Source organism: Aquila chrysaetos, chromosome 9, assembly GCF_900496995.4.
Source record: "Aquila chrysaetos chrysaetos chromosome 9, bAquChr1.4, whole genome shotgun sequence".
NCBI lineage: Eukaryota > Metazoa > Chordata > Aves > Accipitriformes > Accipitridae > Aquila > Aquila chrysaetos.
In genome coordinates, this window is record NC_044012.1 from 41152142 (window position 1) to 41170149 (window position 18008).

General features: G+C 43.7%; 1 protein-coding gene across 1 annotated transcript; it reads left to right on the forward strand.

Annotated features, from left to right (window-relative positions):
- Nucleotides 1–2010: 2010 nt before the first annotated feature.
- On the forward strand, nucleotides 2011–17739 carry RAB35 (RAB35, member RAS oncogene family). The gene is made up of 6 exons (XM_030025405.2): nucleotides 2011–2282; nucleotides 6149–6199; nucleotides 6972–7095; nucleotides 14552–14676; nucleotides 14765–14889; nucleotides 15440–17739. Exons 1-6 carry the CDS (start codon nucleotides 2066–2068, stop codon nucleotides 15566–15568), a joined length of 771 nt encoding a protein of 256 aa, XP_029881265.1. The 5' UTR covers nucleotides 2011–2065; the 3' UTR covers nucleotides 15569–17739.
- The last annotated feature ends 269 nt before the right edge of the window (nucleotides 17740–18008 follow it).

Consider the following 18008-nt stretch of genomic DNA (forward strand, 5'->3'; position numbering starts at 1 on the left):
CTTTTTTGAAGGTTGAGATTAAGGAAGGTTTAGAATTAAAACCACAGACATTAGCCATATTGTTGACCAGAAGTATTTAGAAGATGCCATTTTATGTGCTAAAAAAAAAATATCTTCAACCCAGACATGCTATTTTAGCCATACTGGGTTGGTTTGTTTCCAGATGAATTGCACACAAATTGGACAAATATAACTGTGGAACCATGCCACAATATCCTATGCAGAAGAAATAGGAAATTAGAGTTGGTTAGAGACAATTGCCTTAAAAAAATATTCTTACTCCTCTTAACCAAACCCTATTGTATAAATCCAGAGAAAAGAGTCTATAGCTTTTGAGTCAATGTTAAGGGAAAAAGCAATACTGCTAAAAACTGTCTGTCATTCTCTAAGAAACACGCACAGATCACAGCACAGTTGTGGCTGGACAGCACTTCTGGATTTCAGCTAGTCCAACCTGTGTGCTCAAAGCATCATTGAGTAGAGCACGTTGCCTGGGGCACTGTCGAGGCGGGTTGGCCTCCACCACCTCCCTGGACAACCTGTTCTGGTGCGTGAACACCCTCCAATGTCAGTGACACAGTTTGCAGTGGTGATGTTCCACTGATTTCAATCTTTTACTTGTGCTTGGGTCCTACCAAAAAGATCCTCAAAGTAGGCGCATCCTACTCCAAGCATCTTTAGAACAACTAATTAGATTGTAATTATCAAAAGCATTATGGATTGGTACTTTCAAGTTAACTGCCCTTGCTTTCTGTGTCATCTTTCCTTTGACCATAAGGGTCTGTGTTCTTCAGTGCTAATACAGCTCTCCCCATTTGAAAGACAAATGCATGTTAATGAGATACTTGTGTCAATGGATCATAAACTTATGGTTAAAATAAAAAAAAATCAACTTAGTTTAATTAAATAACCACGTCAATATTTTGGTTTGAACCTACGCTAAACTAAAATTACTTTTAAAATAGATGCAAAGCCTAGCACATTGCCTTTTATTACTGCGTTTTTACATATGTATTGAAAAGCCTTAATAACTGGGAAAGGAAGTCCTAAGTAATTTACGTATTCCACACCAAAACACTGCATTGTTTTATCTCAGGAGTTCAAGTACCAGTAAGAACAAATATTTTTGTAGAAAAATAATCGAAGAGTAAACCAGCACTCTTCTTGTGCCATGTCTCCACCTAAATGTGGAGATCACCTAAAAAGTGATCATAGTCTGTCACAGAGTTTGTATAGTCAGTTATCTGTGCAACTGATAGCAAAATTATTCAGGCTGTTTGCGTGTTAGACAATTGGTGAGAGTGCTGTTTGAAACTCTGTGGATTTGGGCTGTGGATGGTGCAGGCGCAGCTGCCAATGCGTGTGAGCTCAAGGCCCTTCCTGAGCCATACGTAGGCACATCTCTGGATTAAAAACCCCAGGAATCTAGTTCCAGACTGGCCTGAATCGACAGGCCTGGGCATTTCATTTCGCTTTGCTGTGGGCTTCCTCACCTGCAGGTTGGGCTCCGATAGGAACTGTTCTTGTAGCTGTGCGACTTGCTGCTTTGGCACACAGGCGTCGTGTTGAAGCAGCAAAACACGTTCCTAGCCGCGGTGGTCTGTTCCTGTGCCTTCCCAGGAGCGGAGCTCACAGCGCCTGAAAGCGCTGGGCCTCCCTCACGCCTTTGATGCCTTCCTGGCGGCAGCCTCCCCTTCTGCTACACCCACGGGCCTCACGCAAGTGCCTGTGGGAGCTGAGGCGGGCACACCGCTGCCTGCCGGAGACGGCCCGGCGGCTCAACACAGAGGAAAGACGAGCTACCGGCGGAGGGGAAGCCGGGTGCGGAGGAGGGAGGACCACAGCCTCACCACAGCCCGTCCCTCACAGCTCTGTGGAGACCGCCTAAAGCGCGCGACGCTCCCTCAGCCCCGCCGCGCCTTCTGCGCAGGCGCCGCCGCGGAGGGGAAGGAGGGGAAGCGGGGGGGGGGGGAAGGGCGTCTCCCTTGCCGCGTAGGAGCGTGCGCGCGCGGGCGGGGCGGGGCGCAGCGGCACCCGCGGCGGCTGTGCCGGCGCAGCTGGCGGGATGCGCATGCGCGGCGGTGGCAGCGCTGTCAGTTCCGGCTGTTTGTTCGGGAAGTGGATCCGGGCCGGAGCCGCCGCGCCGCCCCCTCCTCCTCCTCCTTCTCCTCCTCCTCCTCCTCCTCCTCCCCCCGCTCCGTCGCCCGCGGCCGTTCCCGCCGCCCCGGCCATGGCCAGGGACTACGATCACCTCTTCAAGCTGCTCATCATCGGCGATAGCGGTGAGGGCGGGGGTAGGCCGCTGGCGGGGTGGCCGCCCCTCGAGCTGTGTGAGGGGGCCTGAGGGCGGCGGCGGGGCCGGGTCGGGCCGGGCCGGGCCGGGCGGCGGGGGGAAGGTGGGGAGGGCCTTCTCCCTCCTCCCGGGGCACCGGTGGGGCCGCTGCGGTCGGTTCCCCCGTGGGTGGGTGGGTGGGTGGGTGTTCCGGCGCCGTTGGGCTGTGCCGTGCCGTGTCGTGGCCGGGCGGGTCGCCGGGGGAACGCGGCGCTTTGAATGAGAGGGCGCGTTCGCTTGGGCTTCGTAAAGTTTTTATCTGATGAACCTGCGGAACTGGCTACCGCGGGATATTATGGTAAATAGCGTGGGTAGGTTTAGGAGAAGGAAGATTAGGCGCGTCTAAGTTCGCATTCGTGGTAGCGTCGGCCTTTGGGGAGCCGCGCGTTCTGAGGGCGCCCACTCGTCTCTTGTTGGGATGAGGAGGGAATTCCCTTCCCCTGTGACAGACAGTTTAAGGCGTCGGTGGGAAGGGCTGGCTGCTCCTCAGCCCTAGGGAGCGTTGTTTCCAGTGCGGCAACTACGACGTTTTAATGGTCTTTAATATCTTAATTATTCCTTAAGACTCCTTCCGTGCTTCAACCTGAAGTCTCAATTCTAGAGTTTGTCACTTTTTTTAATAAATCCTTGAAGAGCTGGTAGCTTTCTGTACTTCTAGTTACAGCATTGGATGCAAATACCTAAAATAGTTACGGATAAGGGGTAGCTATGGATTTTTGAAAATAGACCTGTAAATACTTCTGCAGCAGTTTCAGAAACTGCTGGAGGGCTAGCGTGTGAACTCAGCCTGTGTCTGGTGCTTTCGTCTAGGTACATAAGAATTGGGACTGGGAAGATTCCTGCCTTCAGTCCGGTTCAGTGTTGGTAACGCTCCAATAGCTTACAGTTTAATTTCCATAAACTGGAGAAGATGGCATCCACCCTCTTCTTTTAATAGAGGTGTGGTCCATAAGGCAGCAGGTCCCGGCACGCAGCGAGGCATGGCTCTTGGGTAAAAGTGTAATGTTGCATGATCTTGGCAGTTGTCACCTCCAGAAGCTTTAGCTGTATGTAAAAATATGTTATTCTATACTAAACTGTGTCTGCATGAAGGGATCTAAAGAGGGAAAAAGGGCAATGGCTTCAAAACAGCTTAAAATGCTAGGCGCTTCTGGGAGCCTATGGATTATTAAAAGCAAATGCTGCATTCTGAGTAAAGCAGTAACTCTGTTGCTTGCTGATGAGTTTCAAAACTGTTCAGGCAAGATAAACAGGATGGTGAAAACTCTGAAGAAGACTTTTCCTCATTTTGAACAACTAAATGAAATTTCTTAGCTGAGTCTTTTTGACTACCTGTAGTGTATCCAGTGAGAGGAAAAAAAGTGTTGTGAGAATTATCGGGTTGCCTGTGGTTCTCCGTTGTTGTAATTAAATCTCACTATGTAGTTTGAGTATTGATTTTTCTTTTTTGTTTTTGTTTTTCCTAACCCTGACCGGAAGGCTTTGTCCCTGCTTCCACAAAACACTTTGCTTGCCTTGTTTACTGATGTTTATTCTTCGCAATAGGAAGCGGAGTGATACTTGATAGGATGATTATGTCTCATCTGCCTTCCCCTGTATGCAAATATGTCAACAGTGTAGTAGGTTTGTATGTTTTTAGGACAGGTCATCTTGAAAAGCAGCTGGTAATCTCAGTTGTGCTATATATTTAAAAATAATACAGATGATCCGTGCTTTGCATGTGCTTCTTTAATTCACTCACCATTCAGTAAGATACGGGTTTTAGAAACTGGTATGGCACAGAAATTTGCTTTTAACTTTGATTGTGCAAAGTCAATAGGCCTTTTTTTGTTTGGTTTCATTTTGCTGTCTTCAACAAGCAAAGAGGCCCTGCTAGCCTTCTCTTTTCAGATCTTCAAATAACTCTCTGTAGGAAGTGGAGGGTCACGAAGCGTGTGGTTTCTCTATACGTGAACAGTGTGGGTCAGAGGCAGTGTTTGTTTAGTGAGATCGTTGTCGTCGGGAGCATGTAGAACTTCCTGAGTTCAGGAGGTTTGTCTTCTCTAGAAGCTGCCTGAGTGCTGAAAGCAGTATAGACAAGACCGTGTCCATGCAGCAGTGGACAGCCTGACAAAGCAGTGGTCATGTGCAGCCCGTGCAGCTCTGCAGCGTAGCCTGAGGCTGGCTGACGTTTTAAGAAGGTGGTGTGGTCTGACAAGTCTGTGGGTTCCAGCATCTACTTTCTTTTTACTAAACTGGAGGCCAAGGCTGCTTGATCAAGAAGCATAGTACTTGCTGAAACTTTTTCTTCTTTTTTTTTTTATTAATTTTTTTTATTTTTTTAGTCTCTTCCCTTAGCTGACTGGCGTTTTGCAGAGGTTTAGCTCTTGCTAAATAACCAGTCCTCTGTTAAACGTGCAGGATCTGCTCTGCTACCTTTTTGGAGCTCAGAGGTATTCAGTGTATGCACGTTGTAACTTTGTATTTTTTAGTAGCATTCTTTCTTTTTAATTTTTTTTTTTTTTAACATATGTAATACTCAATGAGAAATGAGCATGGCTTCTCCAGATGTCTGGTGATTTGAACTCTGCAAATGAGACCTGGCTTACTGGAATCATGCAGATTTTTAGGTTTGTTTTTTCGTTGTTGTTTTTTTTTGGTTGTGGTTTGTTTTTTTTTTTTTTTCTGGTAGCTATCTTCAGATGCCAGCAGCTGAGAACTGTTGGGAGTTCTATATAGTTTTTGCATAGGTCTTCTATTAAGAAGAACTTGCAAGTTATACATCATCAAAATAATTAGCTTAAATAACTTCTACCTGAAAAGATTTAATAGATAATCACCCTGGTGAAGTTGAATTTCCTCTTCATGCCATAGCAGACTTCTTTTTTGGGGGGAAGGGAGAGGAAGGGACATTAACAGCAGAGATGTTATGCAGAGATAACAACTTCGAGGCATTCTGATACCCAGATTCCCTTGGTTGGGTGTGCGGGAATGAGTTTCTTACAATTCTTGTCTGAAGCACTGTGAAAAATGCTTCTCTGCAACAGGGTGTGATCAGGGTGCAGACAATCATTTAAGGAAAACCTGGATGAAGTACTACTCAAAGCACTTAGACAAATGTTTCATGGAACATTTTGGCAAAAGGTACAACTTCAGAAAGGCATGTGTCCTTCCTGTTAGATGTGGAACAAGCCTATTTTGGATGGCAATACAGAACAATTGTTCCCGACTCCTCTGTTTGGTTTAGGCTTCTGTTAAACTATGGCCATGATAACCTAAGCTTTATAGTACCAAACCCTAGTCTGATTGTCAAAGTAGTCCAAATTCCACTCTCGTTCAGCATGGCATAATGAATGGGAGGTAGGCAGTGGTGTTAAGCATGATGTGCGAGTGGAATTCAATAGAGTAGTTTAGGGCAGTGTCCTGAGTACTTGTTAATTAGCAGGACGTGCTCATTTTTGGATCTTTCCTTAGCAAATGTAAACCTACTGATCGTAGACTTGCTTTCAGTTATTACTCTTTTATGACCTCTTAGAACTGACCACAGTTCAAAAGCTACTGTTTGAGAGTTTGCTGAGGGCTGGAGGAAGGAGGGCACAACCCCCAGCCCCGTACTGCTACAAGAAGCATACTGAGTCTTGGAGTGACCGCAGTGTGCTTGATCAAATCTTCAAGGAGAGTACTGAGATGAGTAGTCAAGGTGGATGGTCCTAAGTTATCTGCTGAGAAAATATCCTAGTTAGAGTTAAAAATGCAATGGATGGGTAAAATACTGTTATGTTACCTGACACCCAAGATGACTGTATTCAAAGATCTTGCTGTCTTTGTTTGCCATAGGTGTGGGCAAGAGCAGTTTGCTGTTGCGTTTTGCAGATAATACGTTCTCAGGTGAGTATTTTGTTTACTTCAATAAGTGAAATGGTCAAGGTCTGCTCCAGTGCTGCTGGTTGGCAAGGACTTGTTCTTCTGCATTTACCCGCTAATAGCTGTACTAGGAATACATTATGTTTCTAACTTTGCTTCTCTTGGTATAAGCCTATACAAGCCATCCTGTCTGATCTTCATTTGCAACTGCAAGTCCCACAGTATTTAAATACTGACATGGTTCCAGAAATAGCTTAGGTTTTTTAGCTTATGCTGTACTCTATGCAGACTTCCTATTGGCCATTTGGGATTTAGATTGATTGACTGTTGTGGCTAAACCACTTACATTTGTGACATAACTAATTTATTGGGAGGAAACTCTTAGAACAGACTATTCAAAATAAGTGATTGCACAAGCATTTAAAGCAAAGCTTTGTCTCAAAATTTTCACAAGTGAAATACTTGCATAGTTACTGTCCATTTCTTGAGATATTTGGGTGCTTACTCTCGACCACCAATGAAGTAGAAGAATAATTTTATTTTGTCACACTGAGTTTTAAATTTTAAGGGTCGCGTGGGAGAAATGGCTTTACGGCTAGAAAAAAGCTATTAACTACAGATAAAAATATGCAGATCAGCATGACGTGATAGGGCATTTTAAACAATAAGCAGATAGGGGTAATCTGGTTCTCCTGTCCAATCTGAGAGCTACTGCCAAATAGCATTCAGAAGTGTGCTTTCGGACATCCAAAATAAACAAGACTTAGGTTCTCACTTATCCACGCTTTCCCTTCAGGCAGCTACATTACCACAATTGGAGTGGATTTTAAAATCCGGACAGTTGAGATCAATGGAGAGAAGGTGAAGCTACAGATCTGGGACACAGCTGGACAAGAGCGCTTCCGGACTATTACGTCAACGTGAGTATAACTGGGCTTTGTGATATGTAGCTTTGTGTATGGATCTTGTAGTTTAGAGTTACGGTTTAGATATTTTAATGTTGCAGTCGATTAGCTAACGAGAGCTTTGCTGTCTGTACGGTGGGACTTCTCTCAGCTGTTTTATCAGCCGATAGCGGTGGTGATATTGTGGCTAGGTTTGAAACTGGGATTTTAGAATTCCTCACTCTTCTGTGCATTTCTGTGATGGCTTTGTCTTATTCCTCTGCTGCTTGTTTCCAGATGGTAGAACTGGAGTTATTTCACTGTTCTGCATATAGTAGAAGACTTGTCTCTGAAGCCTGTTCAAGAAAGTCATCCTCTGATTGAATGTATTGTAGAAGTACAGAGTGCAAACCCTCTGTCAGCGTCATGTAACTAATGAATAGCTTTGAGATCAAAGAATAGGTTTTCCGATATTTAGTTTTCTTTTAGGACAAATGCGTTTTAGCGACTCTCTGTGCAGAGTTCTGTTGAAGCAGACGCCCATGTGAATGAAGTTAACCTTTTCCTTGGTTTGAGTTCGGTTTCATGCTCATTGTCCTTTTGAACAGCGCGTGCACGGCTTTTCCTGTTCCTGAAGAAACCACACCCAGAGCAGTGGGAACTAGGAATAAAATGTGTTTGTAAACTGACTGCAGTAAAGGTGGGACTGCTCACCATGGCGCTAGGGGAAGAGTTAAAAAATACACTTGGAAATGGAACCTCTGTTTCCTTTGGCTATTAACAGAAAATAGTAATTCTTGAAAGACCTAGGTGTTTCACTTGGTCTTTCATGACTGACTTCTCTTTTGGCTCCTATTTGAGAGGACGATTGTTTTCAGCTGATGTATTGGTTAACTTACTCAGACATAAAAATAATGAGATTGGTTGCATCTGTGTTACGTCTAAACAGCTAGAAACGGTAAAATTGAACCTGATGTGTGCACCGCCCCTTTCCTCTGCGCTTTTATACGGATATTACTGGATTACTTCCATTGTTTCTTAAGTGTTTAGCTTGAAAAAACTCGGTTGCCTTTTGTAGGGTTCCTGTGTGTGACATCACTTCTTGTTTCAGCACTGCAGGGAGCTTTGGGCAGGAAGCGGTGAGGGGGAGGCAGCAATGCAGTGCTGTGGCTCCCATCAGCTGTGCGCACAGGCTAGTCACAGAGTGCCCCAATTAGTGCTGAGTCAGCAAATGGCCTTCCTGTTTTCAGATTCCCTGACACGACTCGGAGCTGCGTTAATGAGCGTTGGTTCGTAGGGCTGATGCCAGCTAGTTCAGAAAGCCATGGTATCCGGCACTGAACGGGGAATACCAGGAAAGGACGCTTCCTTTTGTGAACGGGAATAGCAGCAGATTGGACTTTGCGCGGCGTTTTATGTAAATTTTTTTCCTTGATTAACATTTAAAATAGATAATCTGAAATGGTTTGAGGGCATTTGTGCTATGACCTGTTTGAATTCTGCTACTACTTACTTTTGCATAGGTTTTTACCAAAGTGAGGTACATTGGAAAGCCCCAGTTTTCTTGCCTTAACTCTGGTACAGTAGTTACAGAATCTTCCATGGTTAGGGAAGAAAGATTTTAACTTTGTGCAACTTTAAGCAAAGAAGTTCTTGTGTCCAGGTGCATTTGAACTGTTGAGGAAAACACTTCAGGAATGCTGGTTACATTGTCATGAGGACTCTTCTTGCTGCTAGGTCAGCTAGCTGTGACTGTCTAGCATTCACTGATATTTTTCAAGAGGCTCTCTGGACCTAAACATAATCACCTATAAAAACAGGAGATAACAAGATTCATATTTTAGAAATGGTTCTATCTTTTTATTATTATTATTATTGGCAAAGTAATACTGTAACTGATTTGCTTATCCCAAACAGAGTGACAAATCGAGTTACCATGCTAGTGCTTACGAAAGGGCTTGGCTACCAAATCATGGGTGGAGTGTGAGTGCCCTGTCAACAGTGTAGTAGTCTTTGTTGAGTCTTTGACTAGATTGAGGTTTAGATTGAGGATAAGAATATAAAAAGGTGTTCCTTCAGTATTCCTGTAGGCCAGGAAGTCCCTGTACAGTTAAAGGTAGCGTTCAGATTGATGTTGAGCCAAGCCTAGCAAGGAAGTCTCAAATTAGAGCGCATCTGGTAATAATAGTAATAGGTTGGAAGTACCGCTGTGTAGACCTAGAACTGCAAAATGGTAGAGGTGGTAGGAAGTTAATAGTAGAAAATCGGGAAACATTAAAAGGTTATATATTATGTTGGTTTTACTTGACTACAGCTACAGAAGCTGAAGAACAGAATGAAACTGTTAAGGAACAGAAATGAAGTTGATGTGGAGTATTCTACAGAAACTCAGGAAAAATAAACTAGATCAGAATTTCAGACTGGCAAGTATAAAAGACAGCAGCTGTTTTTACTGTCTATTAAATGTGGAAATACTGGGATAGCTGGTGACTAGTGGGAGGAGAGGCCAAGTTGCGTGAATTTGATTGGCATGGAATGTCATCCAAACTCTAAATTTGATTTAAATTCACCAGAGATGTAGCATGCCAGGATTCAGCTGTATTAGCAGGAATCTTTAAGATGCATGAACAACCAGTTCCTGTAATTCATTTGCTCTTGTAGATAGGACTACTTTGTCCTGATTCGGGACTGTGGTTTTAGGATTTAAGCTTTAAATAATAGCTGTCAGATGCTAGCTCAGGATGAATAGTGATAGCAGAGGGACTTTCTGCCATGCATTTGTGTGGAATGGCGTGTTCAAGAGAGGGATAAACTTTTTGAGATGATAGAATTGCTGTGTCTTGTAAACCAGATATGATGGTCGAAAGACTGGTCAACTGACCTGTGACAATAGATGGGCTTCAGGGAACCTGAAAAAAAGATGAGTATGAAAACAGACTATTAGAAGTCTCTGGAATTGTTTAGAATTCTAGAGGACTGAAAAACAAGGAAAGATGTATACTACAAACTAGTGAAATACTAACAAAGGTGTTGGATTTAACCAATGACCTATTTTTCAAGTTGGCCAGTTACTTCCCCCCCCCCTGGAAAAATGAACATAGGTGCCCTACTGAACTGATGCAGTCAGTAATACTCTGTCTTTTCTAAATCTGACTTAGCTACCGTCATGCTTCATGAAACTAGTTATTATAGCTCCAGATGCTAATCTTGGGAAGCATTTGCTAGAAGAAATCTGATAACTTTCTTACTGGTATCTTGTAGTAGGGAGTACCACAATGAATGGCAAAATGTTCCCTTCTGCTTAGAACGGTAGTCTTCAGAGATGTGAGGGGAGGATGCAGATGGCTGAAGGACATGGCGAGTTTGGTTAACCCATTCTGAAGACTTTCTGTATTAAGTCTGCAGTATTAGTAGGTAATGTTTCAAAGGCAGTAAGCTTATGTCTTTAAGCTTCTTTCAATATAATTCTATAGGTAGAACAAGGAATTTAGGTGGTACTGTGTTTATTTCAACTTAAATGTTATCATTCTTAAGCCTTTTCCACACCAAAGCTAAATGTAAGGCCTTTAGATCTAGGTAACTTTTCCAACTATATGGAAGATAGCTGGCTACTACCGTATGGAAGTTAGTTGGCTGCTCCCAAGCAATCCAAGGGCATATACAGGTGAGGTTTGGTTGTCTTTCACCTCAGTGGGATACTTTTATGGACACTATAAACATAACTGTTCTATAACTTCTTTTTTTTCTTTTTTTTTTTCTTTTTTTTTTGCTGTATTTCATTAATGTATTTATCACTAGGAGTAGTAGCAGGTACTGGCTTTGAGGTTTGTAGGGTACATGGCAGAGGTGCCTAACATATAGAGGACAGATAGCATCACTCATTTAGTCCTTGAATGGAAGGCTGAGGTTGAGAACTTCGTTCCTCTTCTGCTCTCATTTCTGTGGTCTCCATCTTCCCTAAAATGTGGATGGGAAGAAGATAAGGCATTCCTTCCCTAGTGTCAAAGCCTCAACTACCTCTTGGTTGCCAGAAGCACAAAATCTACACCTACTCCTCCCTGAATGCCAAAAGCCCCATCTGTTCTCTACTTGCCAAAGCCTACAACTTGTTATAAAAGCAATTCTGCACTGCATCATTCTGAAGTTTGAAGGATGGGGTAGGATAAATCAGATTTTATTTTATAGTACTGTCCTGCACTTGGGGTTAGAGAATCTTTGCTGTACTTGTTAAGCCTAAAATCTTATCTAGGACACAAGGCTGTATCTAACAAATGATAGAAAATAGCATGACTAGCTTTTTGAGAAAAATGCGTATTATGGGGCTTGAGAGTTAGAGAATAAAAGGTAGTATGGTCTTATCTCTCGGGCTGCTAAAAGGTAATGTCAGCCAATGGAGAAAATGACATTTTAGTGTAGATGAGGGGTTGGCAACCTTTCTAGAATGATGTGCCAGACAATTTTCCGTTCCAAAAATAGAAGCAGTGTAAGCTGGTAGGAACTCAGCAGGAGTCAGGGGTTGCTGTCTTGCACAAAGGGGGATGTTTCTGATGAGGTGGTTGGCAATATTAGTGCTTTGTGGCAGGAGCTCCCAGCTCCTGCAGAGTTTTGCGTGCCATAGTGGTCTGTGCTGCATGGTCCAGCCCACAGTCCTCATCCCTAGGAGCAAACGATGACTGTGCTGACGGCATGTTAGGAGGGGGATCTATATGTGCAGGGTGCATGTTATTCTACTCCCTGACATCATATGCTTTGCTTAGAAGAAAACATAGGTGCGTGGGCAAGGTAGGAGCAGCAGGATGCTCTGTTGGGTCCTCTGGGTTGGATGACTGGGATACCAGGCATGGTTTTATGGTGTGCACAGCAGAACGAAGCAGCTCTGCGTAGGTGTAGCTGAACCACTGCGTTTCTCTAAAGGCTGAGTGTTGCCTTTGCAAATGTAATGCTCAGTGTTAGGAAGTGGTAGGTCAGCCTGAGGGTTGCTGAATTAAAAGGCTGTTAGGTGATATGGGAGAGTTTGAAGATAATTAGTTTATTGTTGAGATGTAAAGAAATCTAGTGTGTTGATAGGACTGGAGATCTTTCCCTTTCTGATGCTATCATACAAAACAGTATTTATCAAAAACGGTGTGCAGTACATGTTAGTGTTGGGAGAGGATGGATTATTTTTGCAACATGTGGATTCAGGCTATGGAATACTTTTTCCTCTAAAGGATCTAAGTTATGAAATAAAGTTGAACTTGTAACGAAGTACAGCACAAATGCAGAGGTGTAGCAAGTTTTAAAGCTATTAAAGGAACTGATTGTGAATGGACTAGAATATTTGAAAGCGCGGGACCTCTTACAGGCTGGGAATAATTCTTACCTGAGTTAGTTCTTGCCAAGGAAAGTGAATGTACAGCATAAATTACTGGTAATGGCATGGAAGAAGTATTTGACTGTCTTCTGAAAGTGCCCAGATGAGCAATAGGAGCGGGCTCTCCTGCTTCTGTAGAGTATGTATCATATCATAGAAGAGTATTGATACCCAGTGACTATCACACAAAGTGATCACAAGAGGAAAGGGGTGGGGGGAAATGTGTGCATTCTGTATGTGATGTATGCCTGTCTGTGGAATTCTGTCTTGATCATAGAATCGTAGAATCGTTTAGGTTTGAAAAGACCTTTTAAGATCATCGAGTCCAACAGTCAACCCAACACCACCATACCCGCTAAACAATGTCCTGAAGTGCCATGTCTGTGTGTTTTTTGAACACCTCCAGGGATGACGACTCCACCACTTCCCTGGGCAGCCTGTTCTAAGGCCTGACAATCCTTTCAGTAAAGAAATTTTTTCTAATATCCAATCTAAACCTCCCTTGGCGCAACTTGAGGCCATTTCTTCTCGTCCTATCTCCAGCCACCTGACAGAAGAGACCAGCACCCACCTCAATACAACCTCCTTTCAGGTGGTTATAGAGAGCGATAAGGTCTCCCCTCAGCCTCCTTTTCTCCAGACTAAACAACCCCAGTTCCCTCAGTCTCTCTTCATAACACTTGTGCTCCAGGCCCCTCACGAGCTTTGTTGCCCTTCTCTGGAGATGCTCCAGCACCTCAATGTCTTTCCTGTAGTGAGGGGCCCAAAACTAAACACAGTGCTTGAGGTGTGGCCTCACCAGTGCCAAGTACAGGGGAACAATCACCTCCCTGCTCCTGCTGGCCACACTATTTCTGATACAGGCCAGGATGCCGTTGGCTGCCTTGGCCACCTGGGCACACTGCTGGCTTGTAGTCAGCCAGCTGTCAACCAGCACCCCCAGGTCTTTTTCTGGCGGGCAGCTTTGATGATTTATAAAGGCAAGTGGCTTCTGTTATAGAAGGGATGATGAGGCTAAAGGTGGAGAAGAGATAGTAACTTGCTCAAGCAAGTCAGTAGCAGAAGTGAGCTGAAGCTTTGAGATCTTCTGAAAGGTAGTGCATTTGGATTAGATTAAAAGGCTTTGAAGTTGAAAGGGGTGTTCGCTGAGTTGAAATGAATTATCAAAGAGGACCAGAGTGGTCAGAGTGGACATCTCTGAAGTGCAGTGGAAGGGAGAGTGCTGCAAGAGGTGGTTGGTTTTTTTTTTGTTGTTGTTGTTTGTTTGGGTTTTTTTTTTTGTCAAAGCTGCCTAATTTGCAGTAGGGAAAATACCCGATAGCCCTGTGAATGTGGCTGAAAACTGAGAAGGTGGAGCTTGCTTTTTTGATGTAGCATTCTCATGGTGCACATACTGTCTGCCTTTAGTAGGTTCATGCAGGTGATAATGCTGGAACTTGAATTCAGGTATTTTTCTTGCATATCAGAATTGCTCATCATCTTTTAAAGGTGCTTGTTGCCCAAGGCTAATGGGAATAAACTGAAACGAAGCTTATTTTTAATGGCTAAAGGTAGCAGAGCGCAGTGAATGCACATATGGAGTTGATCTGTTGAGTAGGAAGGTGTGATCAGAACACAGTCGCTCAGCAAGAGGGAAATTTTTGTGAGCTCAAGAGAACTGTGACTGAGGATTGAATATATTTGGAGATCTGCTGAAATTTTAGTCTGTAAGTGATCTTTCACAGATAACAAAATTACTGCAAAAACTTGATGTGGCTTGTATGATGCGAAGGTTCACATCACAGCCAGTTCTGAGGACATATTGGGGGCACCACTACCTTTTGCTCACGTAGCTGGAAGACAGTATTCATCTTTGAAGGTCTCAAGAACCTGAACAAGGAAGTAAACAGCAGACTTTGGACTTTGAAACCTACTTGTATAGACTAAATGAGCAGGGAAATCTGTAGGTTTAGAGGAATAGCATGTGATCTAGCTGTTGTAAAAGAATTAAATGACTCCCAGTGGAAAGAAAATGGGGGCACTTGATTGCTGTAACTTGGGGATTTGTTATGAATCTTGTAGAAGCCAAGTGAAAGAGAAAGAGCTAAGAAGACGATATATAGCTTGAATTAACATTTATTGTCTTTTCCTGCTCCATAGGTATTACAGAGGAACACATGGGGTCATTGTTGTCTACGATGTAACGAGTGCAGAATCTTTTGTGAATGTAAAACGGTGGTTGCATGAAATTAATCAAAATTGTGATGATGTCTGCCGGATACTAGGTAAGTTTCTAATCAGAGTTACATCTTATTTAGTGGGCTGACCTGCTGAAGTACCAAACTGACTTTTTGTTTTCTTTCCTTTTCTTAGTGGGGAATAAGAATGATGACCCAGAGCGAAAAGTGGTAGAAACAGAAGATGCCTATAAATTTGCTGGGCAGATGGAGATCCAATTGTTTGAGACCAGCGCCAAAGAAAATATTAATGTGGAAGAGGTAATATAATATGCGGAGGAGTATAGCTAAAATAATTTGGGGATAATGGTTTGGGAAAAAATAACAATTACATTCTTCCCGTTGAGAAAGAAAGATAAAATGCTTTGTACAAGTTGCAAGAGAGTAGTAAAATGTCAAAGAGAGACATCTGCCTGTGTTTGGAAGAGTTGGGGAAGAGCAATGAAGGAGCCCACATTGCATTTTCACTAGCTTTACAGCGCTAACGTATTAGGCATGGTCTCAGGAAAGACTTGTCACTAGGGGGAGTGCTTCTAGGAGGTAGGACTGCCCCGTATTTACTCCTGGCCTTGGTTGCCAAACTGACCTGGTTTTATTTACTGGTTTGGGAAAGGGGATAGAGGTGTTATTGATTTAGTTTGGGAGTGGCTCGGGAAGGTACTGGATTTCGGCTTGGCCCGTAGTGGGTTGGGGAAGATCTCTGAACCATCATTGAAATATCTAGAAAAGTGGAGTTGCTTCAAAAGAACAGCATCCCACAAAAGCTAGCCTGAGTTCCTGGGTGGTCTAAACTTGCTTGTTTCTCTTGCAGATGTTTAATTGCATTACAGAGCTAGTCCTGCGAGCAAAGAAAGAAAACTTAGCAAAGCAGCAACAGCAGCAACAGAATGATGTGGTGAAGCTAACGAAGAACAGTAAAAGGAAGAAGCGGTGCTGCTAATGCCCTTTCCCTGCTGCAGAGACTCTGCTCTCAGACAGATCAGCCCCTCCAGCTAGACTCGGGCAATTCCACTGGGGCAGGCTTTGGGAGGACTTTCTCAGTTTTGTGCCGTTATTTAAAGATTATTTTTTCTCCATGTTTTCTATCAAGAGGCGCTGGCACCTTACCACTTCAGTGCCAAGAAGGTATCGGATGGAATCTTGCCCCCCTCTCCTCCCCTGCTCATTCCAGTGCGCCTTGTAGACAAGAAGGACGTTGCCTACCAAGTGGACTAATTAACCCAAGAGTTTGTATATAATGTATATTGCTTTAACCAGCCTCGCCTCCCTGTTGTCGCTTTGGCTTATGCCTTCTTAATGTCAACCAATCATGGACTGCAGAATTCATCTTTTTAAAGAAATAGTACAAAGTTCTTAATTCAAGTTGGCCCCAGGCTGGCAGCAGCTGCTTCCTGGGGCCTCTGGCTTCATTTCTGTTGGGCTCCAGGCTGGCAACTGGTGCCCCTGGGGCCTATGGCTTCACCTGGAGTTCCAGGCTTTTACTGGGGCTCAGGTTTTGTTTTTCTAGGTACCAGGATTGCAGGTGTTGCTGCTGGAGCCTGGGGTTTCACTTCACCAGCCCCTGGGCTGGCAGCTGGTGCTGCTGCTGGGGCCTTGAATTTCAGTTTGCCATGATCCAGGTTTGTGGCTGGGTCCTTGGGTTTCACCTTCTTGTGCTGCAGCCCAGCTGTACCTATGCTCTCCTTTAGTTTGTATCAAGATACTGAAAAACAAAACTGACCTGCAGAAGTGGGATTTATTTGGATAAAACTTTTTTTAAAAAAAAAAAAAAAAGCAAAGTTTAACTCCTTTGACCTCTGCTTCTGGTTCTGCCAGGGTCCTAAGTGAGGGTCCATTTCTTTTGAGAACAACAAAAACCACGTGATTCTGCCAAAAACCCCAAACTTCTCCTTGTTGCCCTGTCCACAAATAGGCGATCTGAACTTGAATGTGAATTTTGGTGGCAAAGCTTTTGTTTTTGAGAAAGAAAAGGCATGAAAATACATCCAGCTGTTCTGGATTGATGTCTGAATATGAAAGCTGTTGCAGGATCATTCCCAGGATTCTTCTGTTAGAAAGGAGGACTGCTGTTTAGCATAAAGGAATGGAAAGCTTGCTTGTTTGGGTTATGTGGTGGTGGAGGATCACCCTTGGAAACAAACTGGTCTTGCTATGCTTAGCAACGTTTTCCTGCCCCTTGTTGGCCTTTCTGGGAAAACAAGGGCTCAGTTCATCAGCCTCAATAGATGTAGTTGAAGGTGGAGAGTGTATGTGTGTGTAACTAAAATATCAAATGTCTGGGCTGAAAGTACATGCTCAGCACCTGAATAATTGCCTAAATAATAAGTAAAAAAGAAATTTGTCCTTAAAATTACTAAAAGGCATGGAGGGTATGGCTTCCTTTAAGACCTTGAAGGTGGACGTGCTCAGTTTGTCGGTAAGTGGCCCTATGGAATTGCTGGTCTTAGTGTGGTAGGATATGATTCACCAATGTCCATGAGCTCTGAATCAGCCCACTTCTCTCCCTTCCTCCCCCTTCCCCAGGAGAGGCTAAATTTTAGTCACTTATTTTGCCTGCATTTTTTTAGATTTTACGGGTTGTGGTAAGAGCCCTAATCATACAATCACATCACAATCAATCACTTAAAAGACTTTTTAAAAAATGCAAACAATGAATGTGTAACACTTATTTTTTTTTAATCAGTTCAGGTGCTGGGAGTATGTATCCAGCTGCCTTCACCCGTCTCTTTTCTTCACATATCTTTCATTGGTAACCCAAGAATAAGAATGAGCTGGGATGGTATTGCTAGTGTGAGCTCTGATAATTGTAAGACTTGAGCGGCTATGGAAAGTGGCGGCTTAAGTTACACCAGTCCATCCTGTCTGCTTTCTGATGTCGAATGTGGTGTGTGCCCAAGGAAGGAGCTGGGTCAGTCCTCAAAGCCTTCCTGTTGAAATGAAGCTGTCCTGTGATGGGTTACCACTCTCAGATTAAAGGGCCCAGCTACATTACTCTGGGACCCTTGTGGTAGCATGTGTGCAGATCTAGGAGGGAGTAACTTCATACAGGCAGAAGTAAAGAAAATGTCTGAATTTACTGGAAATGATGCAATAAAATGAGGAAATGGTGTACCCAAGCCTGGAGTGTTCTCTTATATGGAAAGATTGTCCTCTTTGAGTCCAGGTCTTTGTGGCCATGGTTTGAACTCTGCCAATCCAGGTGTCCAACTTCCTGGCTTAAAGTGGGATTTTTTTTTTCTTTTTTTTTTTTTTTTTTTTCTAGAGCTGGCTGTAGAGGAGCAGTTACCTCTCTGTTCTTGCCACTCACTGACTATTCAATTGGAAGGGGTGGGGACTGTGTCTCTAGTGGTGCTGATGTGAAGTTTCCTAAATGTTGAGCA